The 18,027-nt window shown below is 48.1% G+C and overlaps 2 protein-coding genes across 5 annotated transcripts in view; both read right to left on the minus strand.

The window, feature by feature from the left end:
* The window catches only part of oatx (organic anion transporter X), an 89,736-nt gene extending 88,924 nt beyond the window's left edge, over nt 1–812 (minus strand). Inside the window, exon 1 of the mRNA XM_072460967.1 lies at nt 737–812. Within this exon, the coding sequence (XP_072317068.1) occupies nt 737–763 (27 nt within the window). The 5' untranslated portion in view covers nt 764–812. The remainder of the gene's footprint in view (nt 1–736) is intronic.
* An 8,211-nt stretch (nt 813–9,023) lies between these two features.
* The window catches only part of smg5 (SMG5 nonsense mediated mRNA decay factor), a 73,358-nt gene continuing 64,354 nt past the window's right edge, over nt 9,024–18,027 (minus strand). For all 4 annotated transcript variants that reach the window (XM_072460148.1, XM_072460146.1, XM_072460145.1 and 1 more), the window contains exons 20-22: nt 13,658–13,732; nt 13,454–13,592; nt 9,024–9,362 (exon numbers count right to left, since the gene is read on the minus strand). In XM_072460148.1, coding sequence (XP_072316249.1) covers nt 9,279–9,362; nt 13,454–13,592; nt 13,658–13,732 — 298 coding nt within the window. In that variant the 3' untranslated portion in view covers nt 9,024–9,278. The remainder of the gene's footprint in view (nt 9,363–13,453; nt 13,593–13,657; nt 13,733–18,027) is intronic.

Below are 18,027 nucleotides of genomic sequence, written 5' to 3' on the forward strand. Positions count from 1 at the left end.
CACTACGGAGCTGGTGTAAATGTGAAGCTCATTATCTTTCATTCAGACACATATTGTGCGCGGGGCAGAGCTCTCCTCGGCTCCAGCCTGAGCGAACGTGACAGACTCGTGTTGTTTCAAACAGCAGCATTAACCGTCTCTTTGTAAGAGAAGTTCAATACCTGAGAGTGTTGTTGAGTTTGCAGTTTCTTTACATCGTCAAGAAGTTTCTTCTTTCGTTTTTCGGCATCGGGGGGATATATTCTTCTGGACATGAGGACCACGCAGGGACCAGGTTGTGTTGTGTTTATGTTTTGCTCTTCTGCTCGCGCACAATGAAGTTGCCCAATCAGCGCAGGTTTGGTGTCTCGGTTGCCAGATTGTCATTACAAATAAACGTGGTTTGTGTGTTATATGTTCCCGCTGTGTGCGCTGCCGCGCCAGCAGCGCTACTACACTAGTGGCGCACGCTGCTCTTGCACTTCGCATAAAACGGGTTGCCAGATTGGGGGCCCTATTAAAGCCTCGGGGCCCTACGCGGCTGCTTAGTTCGCTTATAGGCTGGGCCGGCCCTGCCTAGAGCCTCTCTTCTCCGCTCCCCAGACCACTTCTCTTCTCAGGGCCCCACCTGTCCAGGGCCCCACCTGTCCAGGGCCCCACTTCTCCTCTCAGGGCCCCACTTCTCCTCTCAGGGCCCCACTTCTCCTCTCAGGGCCCCACTTCTCCTCTCAGGGCCCCACTTGTCCACATATCTCACCTCCTCCAGCAGCTCTGAAAAGCCCATCTTCACAGCTGTTGGATGACTTAGGTGCTGGTTTATGTCGGGACCATAGGTGGAGCTGGGCAGATGTGGCTTCGTCTGGAATCAAGAAATGATACAGACATAAACAGAGGAACTACAATGTTCTTCCCCAGAGGTTTTGTTGTCAATTCAAACAATATAACTCGTGCTGTTGTAAATATCTATTTTCACAATGTCAAAACTGTCCAAACTGGAACACGCTCCTGGAGCTTTAGGACCTGGTTCTGACTGTAAGAGGTTTTACAGGATTAGACTCTGACTGGAATGCTACGCAGAAAATATGCGATAAAGCGGTGAATGGATGGAGAAGATAAACCACAGGAAAACAAATACAATTTAGCAGCATAAACGTGTACGGAATATAAACTTACCAGTGTAACGCCGAGACGAGTGGACGTGTGCTCGGGACAGTGACTCTCGACTGTGCTGGTGACCTTTGCTCCAGTTAAATGTTCAGGAGGGGGGTCTGGTCTGGGGGCCTGAGGGGGTGGTGTCAGGGTGAGGGGGTCAGTGAGTGTGTGCTAAGCGGCGGTTAAACATCCTCAGAGAACAGGCACAGACACAGGTTCTGTCAGTGATTGACCCTGAGCCACAGGTCAGGTTTACTCTCTTACACAGACAACTGATGATATTGTAAGTATGCGAGTACATTTGTGAGTACATTTGACAGGTCGTGTCACATTTGTCTCTGAATGTCAATTCTTCATTCAAAGGTTCCTGTGTGCCTGTGTCGTAGCAGGAGCTTATAATCCCTTCGCTGTGCTCCCAGGGGCCATTATCTTGTGTGCAGAGGTGTGTCAAAAGGAAACCAGCACTAAAAGGATTATAGAACATACTGAGATTAGACACGTCAGTGAAGTTTGACCCTGAAAGCAAATGTGCAACTACTGCAGGACCTGTCCTCTCACCTGTTAAACCTGACAAAGAGCTGAGTCAGCACATGTCACACTCTCACAGCAGGAGGCTCAGGAGGCCGAGATGTGTCTGGGACTGTAATGACCAGCAGGGGGCTGCAGAGATGTGTCTGGGACTGTAACGGTGCAATGACTGAACTCCAGCATGTACCGAGGTGTGTGCTCTTGTGCTCTGCAGCAACACACTTCACAAGAATGTCTTTGTCTGTAAAGTAAAATAAACCAGGGGAATGTTGATAGTAATATTCTACTGTGAAAAAAGGCTTTAGCGTTAATGTGGTGCCGGGGGTTCCTGTACAGGTCTTATACTGAGAGTCATGTGGTGCCTGAGGTTCCTGTACAGGTCTTATACTGAGAGTCATGTGGTGCCGGGGGTTCCTGTACAGGTCTTATACTGAGAGTCATGTGGTGCCGGGGGTTCCTGTACAGGTCTTATACTGAGAGTCATGTGGTGCCGGGGGTTCCTGTACAGGTCTTATACTGAGAGTAATGTGGTGCCGGGGGTTCCTGTACAGGTCTCATACTGAGAGTAATGTGGTGCCTGAGGTTCCTGTACAGGTCTTATACTGAGAGTCATGTGGTGCCGGGGGTTCCTGTACAGGTCTCATACTGAGAGTCATGTGGTGCCGGGGGTTCCTGTACAGGTCTTATACTGAGAGTCATGTGGTGCCTGAGGTTCCTGTACAGGTCTTATACTGAGAGTCATGTGGTGCCTGAGGTTCCTGTACAGGTCTTATACTGAGAGTCATGTGGTGCCTCAGGTTCCTGTACAGGTCTTATACTGAGAGTCATGTGGTGCCGGAGGTTCCTGTACAGGTCTTATACTGAGAGTCATGTGGTGCCTGAGGTTCCTGTACAGGTCTTATACTGAGAGTCATGTGGTGCCTGAGGTTCCTGTACAGGTCTTATACTGAGAGTCATGTGGTGCCGGGGGTTCCTGTACAGGTCTTATACTGAGAGTCATGTGGTGCCGGGGGTTCCTGTACAGGTCTTATACTGAGAGTCATGTGGTGCCGGGGGTTCCTGTACAGGTCTTATACTGAGAGTCATGTGGTGCCTGAGGTTCCTGTACAGGTCTTATACTGAGAGTCATGTGGTGCCTGAGGTTCCTGTACAGGTCTTATACTGAGAGTCATGTGGTGCCGGAGGTTCCTGTACAGGTCTTATACTGAGAGTCATGTGGTGCCTGAGGTTCCTGTACAGGTCTTATACTGAGAGTCATGTGGTGCCTGAGGTTCCTGTACAGGTCTTATACTGAGAGTCATGTGGTGCCTGAGGTTCCTGTACAGGTCTTATACTGAGAGTCATGTGGTGCCGGGGGTTCCTGTACAGGTCTTATACTGAGAGTCATGTGGTGCCGGGGTTCCTGTACAGGTCTTATACTGAGAGTCATGTGGTGCCTGAGGTTCCTGTACAGGTCTTATACTGAGAGTCATGTGGTGCCTGAGGTTCCTGTACAGGTCTTATACTGAGAGTCATGTGGTGCCTCAGGTTCCTGTACAGGTCTTATACTGAGAGTCATGTGGTGCCGGGGGTTCCTGTACAGGTCTTATACTGAGAGTCATGTGGTGCCGGGGGTTCCTGTACAGGTCTTATACTGAGAGTCATGTGGTGCCAGAGGTTCCTGTACAGGTCTTATACTGAGAATCATGTGGTGCCGGGGGTTCCTGTACAGGTCTTATACTGAGAGTCATGTGGTGCCTGAGGTTCCTGTACAGGTCTTATACTGAGAGTCATGTGGTGCCTGAGGTTCCTGTACAGGTCTTATACTGAGAGTCATGTGGTGCCTGAGGTTCCTGTACAGGTCTTATACTGAGAGTCATGTGGTGCCGGGGGTTCCTGTACAGGTCTTATACTGAGAGTCATGTGGTGCCGGGGGTTCCTGTACAGGTCTTATACTGAGAGTCATGTGGTGCCTGAGGTTCCTGTACAGGTCTTATACTGAGAGTCATGTGGTGCCTGAGGTTCCTGTACAGGTCTTATACTGAGAGTCATGTGGTGCCGGGGGTTCCTGTACAGGTCTTATACTGAGAGTCATGTGGTGCCGGGGGTTCCTGTACAGGTCTTATACTGAGAGTCATGTGGTGCCTGAGGTTCCTGTACAGGTCTTATACTGAGAGTCATGTGGTGCCTGAGGTTCCTGTACAGGTCTTATACTGAGAGTCATGTGGTGCCGGGGGTTCCTGTACAGGTCTTATACTGAGAGTCATGTGGTGCCGGGGGTTCCTGTACAGGTCTTATACTGAGAGTCATGTGGTGCCTGAGGTTCCTGTACAGGTCTTATACTGAGAGTCATGTGGTGCCGGGGGTTCCTGTACAGGTCTTATACTGAGAGTCATGTGGTGCCTGAGGTTCCTGTACAGGTCTTATACTGAGAGTCATGTGGTGCCTCAGGTTCCTGTACAGGTCTTATACTGAGAGTCATGTGGTGCCGGGGGTTCCTGTACAGGTCTTATACTGAGAGTCATGTGGTGCCGGGGGTTCCTGTACAGGTCTTATACTGAGAGTCATGTGGTGCCTGAGGTTCCTGTACAGGTCTTATACTGAGAGTCATGTGGTGCCGGGGGTTCCTGTACAGGTCTTATACTGAGAGTCATGTGGTGCCTGAGGTTCCTGTACAGGTCTTATACTGAGAGTCATGTGGTGCCTCAGGTTCCTGTACAGGTCTTATACTGAGAGTCATGTGGTGCCTGAGGTTCCTGTACAGGTCTTATACTGAGAGTCATGTGGTGCCGGGGGTTCCTGTACAGGTCTTATACTGAGAGTCATGTGGTGCCTGAGGTTCCTGTACAGGTCTTATACTGAGAGTCATGTGGTGCCGGGGGTTCCTGTACAGGTCTTATACTGAGAGTCATGTGGTGCCGGGGGTTCCTGTACAGGTCTTATACTGAGAGTCATGTGGTGCCGGGGGTTCCTGTACAGGTCTTATACTGAGAGTCATGTGGTGCCTGAGGTTCCTGTACAGGTCTTATACTGAGAGTCATGTGGTGCCTGAGGTTCCTGTACAGGTCTTATACTGAGAGTCATGTGGTGCCGGAGGTTCCTGTACAGGTCTTATACTGAGAGTCATGTGGTGCCTGAGGTTCCTGTACAGGTCTTATACTGAGAGTCATGTGGTGCCTGAGGTTCCTGTACAGGTCTTATACTGAGAGTCATGTGGTGCCTGAGGTTCCTGTACAGGTCTTATACTGAGAGTCATGTGGTGCCGGGGGTTCCTGTACAGGTCTTATACTGAGAGTCATGTGGTGCCGGGGTTCCTGTACAGGTCTTATACTGAGAGTCATGTGGTGCCTGAGGTTCCTGTACAGGTCTTATACCGAGAGTCATGTGGTGCCTGAGGTTCCTGTACAGGTCTTATACTGAGAGTCATGTGGTGCCTCAGGTTCCTGTACAGGTCTTATACTGAGAGTCATGTGGTGCCGGGGGTTCCTGTACAGGTCTTATACTGAGAGTCATGTGGTGCCGGGGGTTCCTGTACAGGTCTTATACTGAGAGTCATGTGGTGCCAGAGGTTCCTGTACAGGTCTTATACTGAGAATCATGTGGTGCCGGGGGTTCCTGTACAGGTCTTATACTGAGAGTCATGTGGTGCCTGAGGTTCCTGTACAGGTCTTATACTGAGAGTCATGTGGTGCCTGAGGTTCCTGTACAGGTCTTATACTGAGAGTCATGTGGTGCCTGAGGTTCCTGTACAGGTCTTATACTGAGAGTCATGTGGTGCCGGGGGTTCCTGTACAGGTCTTATACTGAGAGTCATGTGGTGCCGGGGGTTCCTGTACAGGTCTTATACTGAGAGTCATGTGGTGCCTGAGGTTCCTGTACAGGTCTTATACTGAGAGTCATGTGGTGCCTGAGGTTCCTGTACAGGTCTTATACTGAGAGTCATGTGGTGCCGGGGGTTCCTGTACAGGTCTTATACTGAGAGTCATGTGGTGCCGGGGGTTCCTGTACAGGTCTTATACTGAGAGTCATGTGGTGCCTGAGGTTCCTGTACAGGTCTTATACTGAGAGTCATGTGGTGCCTGAGGTTCCTGTACAGGTCTTATACTGAGAGTCATGTGGTGCCGGGGGTTCCTGTACAGGTCTTATACTGAGAGTCATGTGGTGCCGGGGGTTCCTGTACAGGTCTTATACTGAGAGTCATGTGGTGCCTGAGGTTCCTGTACAGGTCTTATACTGAGAGTCATGTGGTGCCGGGGGTTCCTGTACAGGTCTTATACTGAGAGTCATGTGGTGCCTGAGGTTCCTGTACAGGTCTTATACTGAGAGTCATGTGGTGCCTCAGGTTCCTGTACAGGTCTTATACTGAGAGTCATGTGGTGCCGGGGGTTCCTGTACAGGTCTTATACTGAGAGTCATGTGGTGCCGGGGGTTCCTGTACAGGTCTTATACTGAGAGTCATGTGGTGCCTGAGGTTCCTGTACAGGTCTTATACTGAGAGTCATGTGGTGCCGGGGGTTCCTGTACAGGTCTTATACTGAGAGTCATGTGGTGCCTGAGGTTCCTGTACAGGTCTTATACTGAGAGTCATGTGGTGCCTCAGGTTCCTGTACAGGTCTTATACTGAGAGTCATGTGGTGCCTGAGGTTCCTGTACAGGTCTTATACTGAGAGTCATGTGGTGCCGGGGGTTCCTGTACAGGTCTTATACTGAGAGTCATGTGGTGCCTGAGGTTCCTGTACAGGTCTTATACTGAGAGTCATGTGGTGCCGGGGGTTCCTGTACAGGTCTTATACTGAGAGTCATGTGGTGCCGGGGGTTCCTGTACAGGTCTTATACTGAGAGTCATGTGGTGCCGGGGGTTCCTGTACAGGTCTTATACTGAGAGTCATGTGGTGCCTGAGGTTCCTGTACAGGTCTTATACTGAGAGTCATGTGGTGCCGGGGGTTCTTGTACAGGTCTTATACTGAGAGTCATGTGGTGCCGGGGGTTCCTGTACAGGTCTTATACTGAGAGTCATGTGGTGCCGGGGGTTCCTGTACAGGTCTTATACTGAGAGTCATGTGGTGCCTGAGGTTCCTGTACAGGTCTTATACTGAGAGTCATGTGGTGCCGGGGGTTCTTGTACAGGTCTTATACTGAGAGTCATGTGGTGCCGGGGGTTCCTGTACAGGTCTTATACTGAGAGTCATGTGGTGCCGGGGGTTCCTGTACAGGTCTTATACTGAGAGTCATGTGGTGCCTGAGGTTCCTGTACAGGTCTTATACTGAGAGTCATGTGGTGCCGGGGGTTCTTGTACAGGTCTTACTGGCAGATGACAGACGCTTGAGTCATGAGGAGGAAGTGGAGAACTCTTGGGTCAAATCTGTTCTTACAACATGGAAGGAGCTGATCAAAACATACAAACTAAACAAAATTATTATCATCTTAAACTGTTTGACTTGTGACCAAGACTTGGCTTTAACAAAAGGTAAAGGACAAATATAGTTTTGTCCAAATAAGGAATTATAACCAAGAAATTAAACCAAGCATCAACTTCTGCAACATTGACTGAAATATTTATTAAATCTAAAAAAATCGGAACTTTCAAGAGGATTAATATTTACATGATACAAATGTATGAAGAGTCTGGACAGTCACATGACACATGAAGGGTCAATGGGAAAGAGAGGGTCAGACTGTTGGACAGGACGTGGCAGCAGGAGACAAACCACTGTCCTGTGTTTTGGGATTGTCCTGTCCTGTCCTTTGGGCCTCAGGACTCTGCGTTTGGGCCTCAGGACTCTGCGTTTGGGCCTCAGGACTCTGCGTTTGGGCCTCAGGACTCTGCGTTTGGGCCTCAGGACTCTGCGTTTGGGCCTCAGGACTCTGCGTTTGGGCCTCAGGACTCTGCGTTTGGGCCTCAGGACTCTGTTTTTGGGCCTCAGGACTCTGCGTTTGGGCCTCAGGACTCTGCGTTTGGGCCTCAGGACTCTGCGTTTGGGCCTCAGGACTCTGCGTTTGGGCCTCAGGACTCTGCGTTTGGGCCTCAGGACTCTGCGTTTGGGCCTCAGGACTCTGCGTTTGGGCCTCAGGACTCTGCGTTTGGGCCTCAGGACTCTGCGTTTGGGCCTCAGGACTCTGCGTTTGGGCCTCAGGACTCTGCGTTTGGGCCTCAGGACTCTGCGTTTGGGCCTCAGGACTCTGCGTTTGGGCCTCAGGACTCTGCGTTTGGGCCTCAGGACTCTGCGTTTGGGCCTCAGGACTCTGCGTTTGGGCCTCAGGACTCTGCGTTTGGACCTCAGGACTCTGCGTTTGGACCTCAGGACTCTGCATTTGGACCTCAGAGACAGCAGCTCTCTGGAGCATCCTCATGGGAGCAGCGAAAAAGACCCTCACGAAAAAATGTATGACACAAAATTTGATTTAATTGAAAATGGACATATTTGACAGACTGTGGTTGATCACGTCGAGTTCTTTTTCTCTTCTTTTTGATCCATGTATGGCTGTTATTGGATGTCTGCTAATTTTGGTTTCTGTCTCCTCGTTCTGGTCGTATTCTTTTCTTCTGTGTTTTGTTTTAATATAAACATTAAAATAATTAAATAGAAAAAAAATATTATTTGTGCAGCCACTTGCTCTGGTTGATGAGTGGGAAAGTACTAGTACATCCCAGAACCACATCCCATTTTCCTGGAAAAATGTGTCGCTTTTTTCATAACACCCTGTCAAAGTATGAATTGTTCAGTTATTATATAATAGATATAATAATATATCATTATTATATCAGTTAACTGTTGGAGAAACGGTGGCAGCAGGAGGTAAAACCACCATCACAGGTTTTGGGATTGTCCCATTGCTCTGAAATATTGATCTGAAACTCCCACTCAATTTCAGAACTATGAATTTCTGCCTCAAAACTCCTGCCTTGGAAACAATAAATGGAAACCCTTTGGAATACACTCCTGAGCAGGGAAAAGGACCATCACAAAAAGTGGATGACACAAACTGAGCTGATGAACTGGACCGATATCACTGGCATATGGAATACGGAGAATCACATTGAAAATGGACATATTTGATAGACTCTGGACTAAATGGAACATTTTTACTTGGACTTGGTGTGCTTTATTTTTATTGGATGTCTTTGTGTTTTTCTTCCATTTACCATTTTCTCTATGGTCTTGTTCTTTTTAAACGTGTTTTTGGTAAAAAAAAATAAAAAAAATATGCCAACCCTGCAGTTTTACAAACATGTTCTGAAATACATAGGATTCTTCTATTCATTTATTGTGGATGTTAAAATGAGCTGTGAACTGAATCCTGACGTCACAAATCTAATCCAAATGTATTTACATTCACACAACCCATGAAAACAGACCAAAATAAGATCCACAAGAATTCAACTGCAACAATTCAAATTTTAATAAATCACATCCAACCAGCCGCACCTCAAAGTTCCTCCCCGGCTCCGGCTCGGGCTCCTTCAGGAGGAGCAGCACATTACTCCTCACCGTGGAGCGTTCAAAGGGCCCCGCTGCGGCCTCTGAAGCCCTCACTCTGCCTTTCTGTTGAATGGGTGATGCCTTTTTGGAGATGAACAGCAAAATATTGGGAGAAAGAGAAGGCCGAGCGTTATGTCCGAGCAGCATCCCGGATCCTTCAGCCCATCTCCTTCCACTGCTGGTAGAAGAGGCGGATGTGCTTCAGCTCCATGCCCGCCGCTGCCACAGCCTGGAGCGCCGACTGAAAGAGACGGGTTAGCTTTAGCATCTCCCCACACAAAGACAGGTTAGCTTTAGCATCTCCCCACACAAAGACAGGTTAGCTTTAGCATCTCCCCACACATAGACGGGTTAGCTTTAGCATCTCCCCACACAAAGACAGGTTAGCTTTAGCATCTCCCCACACAAAGACAGGTTAGCTTTAGCATCTCCCCACACATAGACGGGTTAGCTTTAGCATCTCCCCACACAAAGACAGGTTAGCTTTAGCATCTCCCCACACAAAGACAGGTTAGCTTTAGCATCTTCCCACACATAGACAGGTTAGCTTTAGCATCTCCCCACACAAAGACAGGTTAGCTTTAGCATCTCCCCACACAAAGACAGGTTAGCTTTAGCATCTTCCCACACATAGACGGGTTAGCTTTAGCATCTCCCCACACAAAGACAGGTTAGCTTTAGCATCTTCCCACACAAAGACGGGTTAGCTTTAGCATCTTCCCACACATAGATGGGTTAGCTTTAGCATCTCCCCACACAAAGACAGGTTAGCTTTAGCATCTCCCCACACATAAATGGGTTAGCTTTAGCATCTCCCCACACAAAGACAGGTTAGCTTTAGCATCTTCCCACACATAGATGGGTTAGCTTTAGCATCTCCCCACACAAAGACAGGTTAGCTTTAGCATCTTCCCACACATAGATGGGTTAGCTTTAGCATCTCCCCACAGAAAGACAGGTTAGCTTTAGCATCTTCCCACACATAGACGGGTTAGCTTTAGCATCTTCCCACACATAGACGGGTTAGCTTTAGCATCTTCCCACACATAGACGGGTTAGCTTTAGCATCTTCCCACACAGACGGGTTAGCTTTAGCATCTTCCCACACATAAACGGGTTAGCTTTAGCATCTTCCCACACAGACGGGTAAGCTTTAGCATCTTCCCACACATGGACGGGTTAGCTTAAACATCTCCCCACACATAGACGGGTTAGCTTTAGCATCTCCCCACACATAGACGGGTTAGCTTTAGCATCTCCCCACACATAGACGGGTTAGCTTTAGCATCTTCCCACACAAAAACGGGTTAGCTTTAGCATCTTCCCACATAGACGGGTTAGCTTTAGCATCTTCCCACACATAGACAGGTTAGCTTTAGCATCTCCCCACACATAGACGGGTTAGCTTCAGCATCTTCCCACACAAAGACGGGTTAGCTTTAGCATCTCCCCACACATAGACGGGTTAGCTTTAGCATCTTCCCACACATAGACAGGTTAGCTTTAGCATCTTCCCACACATAGACGTGTTAGCTTTAGCTTCTTCCCACACATAGACGTGTTAGCTTTAGCATCTTCCCACACAAAGCCGGGTTAGCTTTAGCATCTTCCCACACAAAGACAGGTTAGCTTTAGCATCTTCCCACACAAAGACGGGTTAGCTTTAGCATCTTCCCACACAAAGACGGGTTAGCTTTAGCATCTTCCCACACATAGACGGGTTAGCTTTAGCATCTTCCCACACATAAACGGGTTAGCTTTAGCATCTTCCCACACAAAGACGGGTTAGCTTTAGCATCTTCCCACACAAAGACGGGTTAGCTTTAGCATCTTCCCACACAAAGACGGGTTAGCTTTAGCATCTTCCCACACAAAGACGGGTTAGCTTTAGCATCTTCCCACACAAAGACGGGTTAGCTTTAGCATCTTCCCACACATAGACGGGTTAGCTTTAGCATCTTCCCACACAAAGACGGGTTAGCTTTAGCATCTTCCCACACATAGACGGGTTAGCTTTAGCATCTTCCCACACAAAGACGGGTTAGCTTTAGCATCTTCCCACACAAAGACGGGTTAGCTTTAGCATCTTCCCACACAAAGACGGGTTAGCTTTAGCATCTCCCCACACATAGACGGGTTAGCTTTAGCATCTCCCCACACATAGACGGGTTAGCTTTAGCATCTCCCCACACATAGACGGATTAGCTTTATCATCTCCCCACACATAGACGGGTTAGCTTTAGCATCTCCCCACACATAGACGGATTAGCTTTAGCATCTCCCCACACATAGACGGGTTAGCTTTAGCATCTTCCCACACAAAAACGGGTTAGCTTTAGCATCTTCCCACATAGACGGGTTAGCTTTAGCATCTCCCCACACATAGACAGGTTAGCTTTAGCATCTCCCCACACATAGACGGGTTAGCTTTAGCATCTTCCCACACAAAGACGGGTTAGCTTTAGCATCTCCCCACACATAGACAGGTTAGCTTTAGCATCTTCCCACACATAGACGTGTTAGCTTTAGCTTCTTCCCACACATAGACGTGTTAGCTTTAGCATCTTCCCACACAAAGCCGGGTTAGCTTTAGCATCTTCCCACACAAAGACAGGTTAGCTTTAGCATCTTCCCACACAAAGACGGGTTAGCTTTAGCATCTTCCCACACAAAGACAGGTTAGCTTTAGCATCTTCCCACACATAGACGGGTTAGCTTTAGCATCTTCCCACACATAGACGGGTTAGCTTTAGCATTTTCCCACATATAGACGGGTTAGCTTTAGCATCTTCCCACACAGACGGGTTAGCTTTAGCATCTTCCCACACATAGACGGGTTAGCTTTAGCATCTCCCCACACATAGACGGGTTAGCTTTAGCATCTCCCCACACATAGACGGGTTAGCTTTAGCATCTCCCCACACATAGACGGGTTAGCTTTAGCATCTCCCCACACATAGACGGATTAGCTTTAGCATCTTCCCACACAGACGGGTTAGCTTTAGCATCTTCCCACACATAGACGGGTTAGCTTTAGCATCTCCCCACACATAGACGGGTTAGCTTTAGCATCTCCCCACACATAGACGGGTTAGCTTTAGCATCTCCCCACACATAGACGGATTAGCTTTAGCATCTCCCCACACATAGACGGGTTAGCTTTAGCATCTCCCCACACATAGACGGATTAGCTTTAGCATCTTCCCACACAAAGACGGGTTAGCTTTAGCATCTTCCCACACAAAGACGGGTTAGCTTTAGCATCTTCCCACACATAGACGGGTTAGCTTTAGCATCTTCCCACACAAAGACGGGTTAGCTTTAGCATCTTCCCACACATAGACGGGTTAGCTTTAGCATCTTCCCACACAAAGACGGGTTAGCTTTAGCATCTTCCCACACAAAGACGGGTTAGCTTTAGCATCTTCCCACACAAAGACGGGTTAGCTTTAGCATCTTCCCACACATAGACGGGTTAGCTTTAGCATCTTCCCACACAAAGACGGGTTAGCTTTAGCATCTTCCCACACATAGACGGGTTAGCTTTAGCATCTTCCCACACAAAGACGGGTTAGCTTTAGCATCTTCCCACACAAAGACGGGTTAGCTTTAGCATCTTCCCACACAAAGACGGGTTAGCTTTAGCATCTTCCCACACATAGACGGGTTAGCTTTAGCATCTTCCCACACAAAGACGGGTTAGCTTTAGCATCTTCCCACACATAGACGGGTTAGCTTTAGCATCTTCCCACACAAAGACGGGTTAGCTTTAGCATCTTCCCACACAAAGACGGGTTAGCTTTAGCATCTTCCCACAATAAGAAACATGGCTTAACAACACAGGAAATGTAGTTCTGATAGAATCTGCTTCATCTAACTAAGTTTGAATCTGAAACAAGAGAAAACAAAAAGGGGGTGGAGTCTGTGCTGTCTTTAGAGATGAAATAATTGTCTTTTGTTGTGTTTTCATCACTTGAGTAAGTCTCCTTTAAAATGATGAGAACAGAGGATTCATTGCCACTGCAGAAGGATCGTCTGTTTGCTTTGGAATGAGAAGTTATCAAATAACAGACATTTGGAAAGACATTTCCAGGGAATGTAAATAACCTTCTTTCACATTGTGATTATGGGGATTGTTTGTAGAACTTTCACTAGGTTTCCAGTCTGCTCTACTTCTGTCATTAAAAACTAAAAAACGATAGATATTTACAACCGATTATCCCACCAAACTGACAACTATTAAAACATACATACTTTAATCCAAGAAAAATCATGATGAATGGTGCAGAGTAACTGGTGTATTACACTGTCCACCTCAGGACAGGTTCTCACCTTCATGGCTGTGGACTGGACAGACATCTGGTCCACGTCTCGCCCAGTGAGGATGGTCACCATGCTGCCTGTGTCTTCTTCTCCAGGGCTCTGGGACACCGCCAGCTGCCGGCAGCTGTCCACCATCTTGTACATGTGCCTAAGACCACAGGGTTAGTGCAAGGCACATGTGCTCATGTCATGGTTTATGATGGCCGTATGTACCAGGCTTCTATGTCCAATCGCTTCATTTTGTCCCTTTCAAAACTCCGCCCCACTTCTTTTTGGCAGCGGATGTACCTGCAAAACAAGCAAAAGCCACACTTACTCATGGTTCTAGGTCCCACTGCTCGAATATCCAATCATATTTACAACATTGGTCCAGGTCACACATTTGATTTTGTTTGTAAAACAGTATCTATGGTGAGGACAAGAAGAAAAACTGCAAAAGACACCACAGACATTAGACAAATAGAGGGACAACAGTCTAGTCCAGGGTCAGCAACCCATGGACTAGCGCCCTCCTAGTGGCCCCCTGGAGCTTTTTTCAAAAGAGCGGCTGTAGGCGGTGAGCTCGGCGCTGCAGTCGAGCTCTGTGCTGTAGGCAAACTCCGCGCTGTAGGCGAGCTCCTCCGCGCTGTAGGCGAGCTCCTCCGCGCTGTAGGCGAGCTCGGCGCTGTGCTGTAGGCGAGCTCGGCGCTGTGCTGTAGGCGAGCTCCGTGCTGTAGGCGAGCTCCGTGCTGTAGGCGAGCTCGGCGCTGTAGGCGAGCTCGGCGCTGTAGGCGAGCTCGGCGCTGTAGGCGAGCTCGGCGCTGTAGGCGAGCTCGGCGCTGTAGGCGAGCTCGGCGCTGTAGGCGAGCTCGGCGCTGTAGGCGAGCTCGGCGCTGTAGGCGAGCTCCGCGCTGTAGGCGAGCTCCGCGCTGTAGGCGAGCTCCGCGCTGTAGGCGAGCTCCGTGCTGTTGGCGAGCTCCGCGCTGTAGGCGAGCTCTGTAATGTAGGCGAGCTCCGCGCTGTAGGCGAGCTCTGTGCTGTTGGCGAGCTCCGCGCTGTAGGCGAGCTCTGTGCTGTAGGCGAGCTCCGCGCTGTAGGCGAGCTCTGTGCTGTTGGCGAGCTCCGCGCTGTAGGCGAGCTCTGTGCTGTAGGCGAGCTCCGCGCTGTAGGCGAGCTCCGCGCTGTAGGCGAGCTCTGTGCTGTTGGCGAGCTCCGCGCTGTAGGCGAGCTCTGTGCTGTAGGCGAGCTCCGCGCTGTAGGCGAGCTCTGTGCTGTAGGCGAGCTCTGTGCTGTTGGCGAGCTCCGCGCTGTAGGCGAGCTCTGTGCTGTTGGCGAGCTCCGCGCTGTAGGCGAGCTCCGCGCTGTAGGCGAGCTCCGCGCTGTAGGAGAGCTCTGTGCTGTAGGCGAGCTCCGCGCTGTAGGCGAGCTCTGTGCAGTTGGCGAGCTCCGCGCTGTAGGCGAGCTCTGTGCTGTTGGCGAGCTCCGCGCTGTAGGCGAGCTCTGTGCAGTTGGCGAGCTCCGCGCTGTAGGCGAGCTCTGTGCTGCAGTCGGTACAGCGAGCTCCTTGAGGTGGTTCTCGGATTCCTCAGCTGTTCAATTATGAGCTGAATTGAGTCAAAACCACATTTTTCTCAACGGTTGTTCCTTCTATTTATTTGTATTTAAATTCAGTCAAAGTCCATTTTATGAATGCATTTATTTTAATCATAGTCTATATTCTTTAGTGGTGCACGATAGACATTTCAGGCCGAAAGGATGTTATAGGAAAAGCTTGGGCCGATGACAGATATTAGGCAGATATTTCCACTGTTCTTTGTTCAAAATAACCCAAAAACATTGCTGAAAACAAATTCCTTTTCTTAAATTAGGTTAAATAAGGATCAAATGTCATTTAAAATGTATAGAACCAGTTAGAACAAATATTACCCCTCACTTGGGGAGAAAAGGAAAGTTTGCTCAAGCTTTATTTATTTAGCACTGTATATTTATAATAAAGACAACCCTGCTTCCGAAGAGTGCACACGCTTTTTCGCTCGCTCCGCTTGCTATCGCTGCTTTCCTTATTTATTTTGCTTTTTAATCAGTTTTTGTCTTCCAAACATTTTTGCTTTAGACTTTTTCAAGTAAACCAAGGATTTTAAGAACATTTTTCCAGTTTTAACGACATATCTGACGCCAGCGACATGTCCGGGAGAAGAAGGGAGAAAGACTGTGAACGCTGTCGGAAATATCAACAAGAAATGAATGAGCTGAAAACACGGATATTTGTTTTGGAATCTGAAAAAGTTCTTCACGATACCATTCCTGTGTCAACCGACGGTAAGAAGAGCACACTTTTTACAAGAAAAACTGCTACTTTCAACCTAAACCGCAGTGACTCTGTGTCGTTTCCAAAACTGTCTAAAAACCAGAAAGACCAGGCTGTTTCTTGGAACAAACTTGGAGCAAAGCCTAAACGATACAAAGATAAGGTGAAGTCACCTAAAATACAGCTCACAAACAGATTTTTACCACTTTCAGAGATGGAATTAAATGAAAAAAGGAAAGATGACGTGGCTAAAATACAGCGAGAAGGATCTGTGCCAGGAGCCAAGGTCATTGTTTTAGTTGGGGACGGCGCGATAAGTCACGTGACGCATGAAAAGATAAACACACATTCTTTTCCAAGCGCCACTGTTTCTGAGATAACGTCACTCCTTCCAAATATTATGGCTAAGCATGGAGGAGCTAAACAGCTGATTGTGCACGTGGGTGCAGTGGACATGCGGCGGGAACAGACTGAAGTTTTGAAAAAAGACTTCTTGAAGTTATTCGACGTGCTTGATAAAATGGAAATCAAAACATTCATAAGTGGACCTCTTCCAAACATCGACAGGAGGATAAACAAGTTTAGCCGGCTTCTTCAGCTGAACACATGGCTGTCCAAAGAGTGTCCCCCGAGAGGACTACACTACATTGAGAACTTCTATCTATTCTGGAAACGAGAGGACCTGTTTAAGAGAAATGGCCCCCACCTATGCAGAGGTGGAGTGAGGGTGCTGACAGAGAACCTGCTCCACGCTCTGAGGCATTGGACTGGGCCTGGACAGGGTCCTGAGCAGATAGTTAGAGAAGAGAGGAATGAGAGAAGAATTCCTGCTCCCTCAGCCAGAGACCGAGCCAATGTTTCAACATCAAAAGCACCACAACCTCAGCCTCCACCAAAGGATTCATCAGCAGCTGCTCCACCACCACCAGCAAAGGATTCAGCTCCAGCTGCTCCACATTCACCTCCACCGCCTCCAGCAAAGGAACAATCTTCAAAGGCCTTGGACCCATCTGTGACAAGCCCAACAACATCCCTGTCATCGCCCCTGCCTTCACACCAGCCCTGGGTTCCCCCTGCAACATCTACTCCCACTAAAGATTCTTCATTCTCCTTCTCATCTCCACTCTCACCCATGGGCCTTCCCAGCCATTTTGAAAGTCTGATCAAATCAGGCATTAAGATGGCTCCACTCACGCCCAATATAGCAAGGGCTATGTCAATACTTATCAACTCTTCCCTGCACAAGCCGACTACACCAACAAAAGCCCCACCACCCATCCCCCCTCGTCTCTCACCTGGTATCTCCCATAGCTAGGATGCACTGGGTCTCAGCGTTGCCGGGACTTATTGTCATATTAAAAATCAAACCAACCCGGGGCCCTATGTAAAAAGAGCCCCCCCTAGTGCTATTTCTGTAGTCACATCATCACAGAGATGGAAAAACAAAATGCGAGTCAGGCCCAATCTGAGAAATGTGATTCATATTCCCTGTGAAAAGATAAAGCCCAGTCTCACTGAAACTAGTCTGAAACTTGCTGTGCTAAATGTCAGATCCTTATGTAACAAATCTCTCTTAATTAATAATTTTATTTCTTCTTATAAACTTGATTTTATGTTTTTAACTGAAACATGGCTTGACAAAAACACAGGAAATGTAGTTCTGATAGAATCTGCTCCACCCAACTTTAAGTTTGAATCTGAAACACGAGAAAACAAAAAAGGGGGTGGAGTCTGTGCTGTCTTTAGAGATGAAATAATTACCCGCAGGTTGTCTTTTGGGGTGTTTTCATCATTTGAGTATGTATCCTTTAAAATGGAGCTAAAACGGTCTCCATCCATTCTCTTCATTGTTTTATACAAGCCTCCCCAGCACTGCCAAAGTTTTATTGATGATTTTACTGAGATGCTTTCAGTCATATGCACAGACTTTGATGGTTTGGTCATTACAGGTGATTTCAATGTGCATGTTGATAATATTTGTGACAGAAACGCTAAAGAGCTTGATGCTGTCCTTGAAACCTTCAGTCTTACTCAGCATGTGAGAGGCCCCACCCACAGCAAATGACACACTCTAGATCTCATAATTACAAAGGGGGTAAATATTTCAAATGTTAATGTGATCGATGTTGCTCTGTCTGATCATTTCTGTGTCTTCTTTGACCCGTCTGTTTCTCCCAAACCACCGGCTGGTCCTGCAGCTGTTCAGAGGAGACACATAAGTGATGGCACAGGTGCACTGTTTATGGAAATGATAAACTTCGAAAATGTCTCATGTTCTAATGTAAATGATTTGTTG

The sequence above is a fragment of the Eucyclogobius newberryi genome, unplaced genomic scaffold, assembly GCF_026437365.1.
Source record: "Eucyclogobius newberryi isolate DKJ021-1_F unplaced genomic scaffold, fEucNew1.0.hap1 SCAF_3, whole genome shotgun sequence".
NCBI classification, from domain to species: Eukaryota; Metazoa; Chordata; class Actinopteri; order Gobiiformes; family Gobiidae; genus Eucyclogobius; species Eucyclogobius newberryi.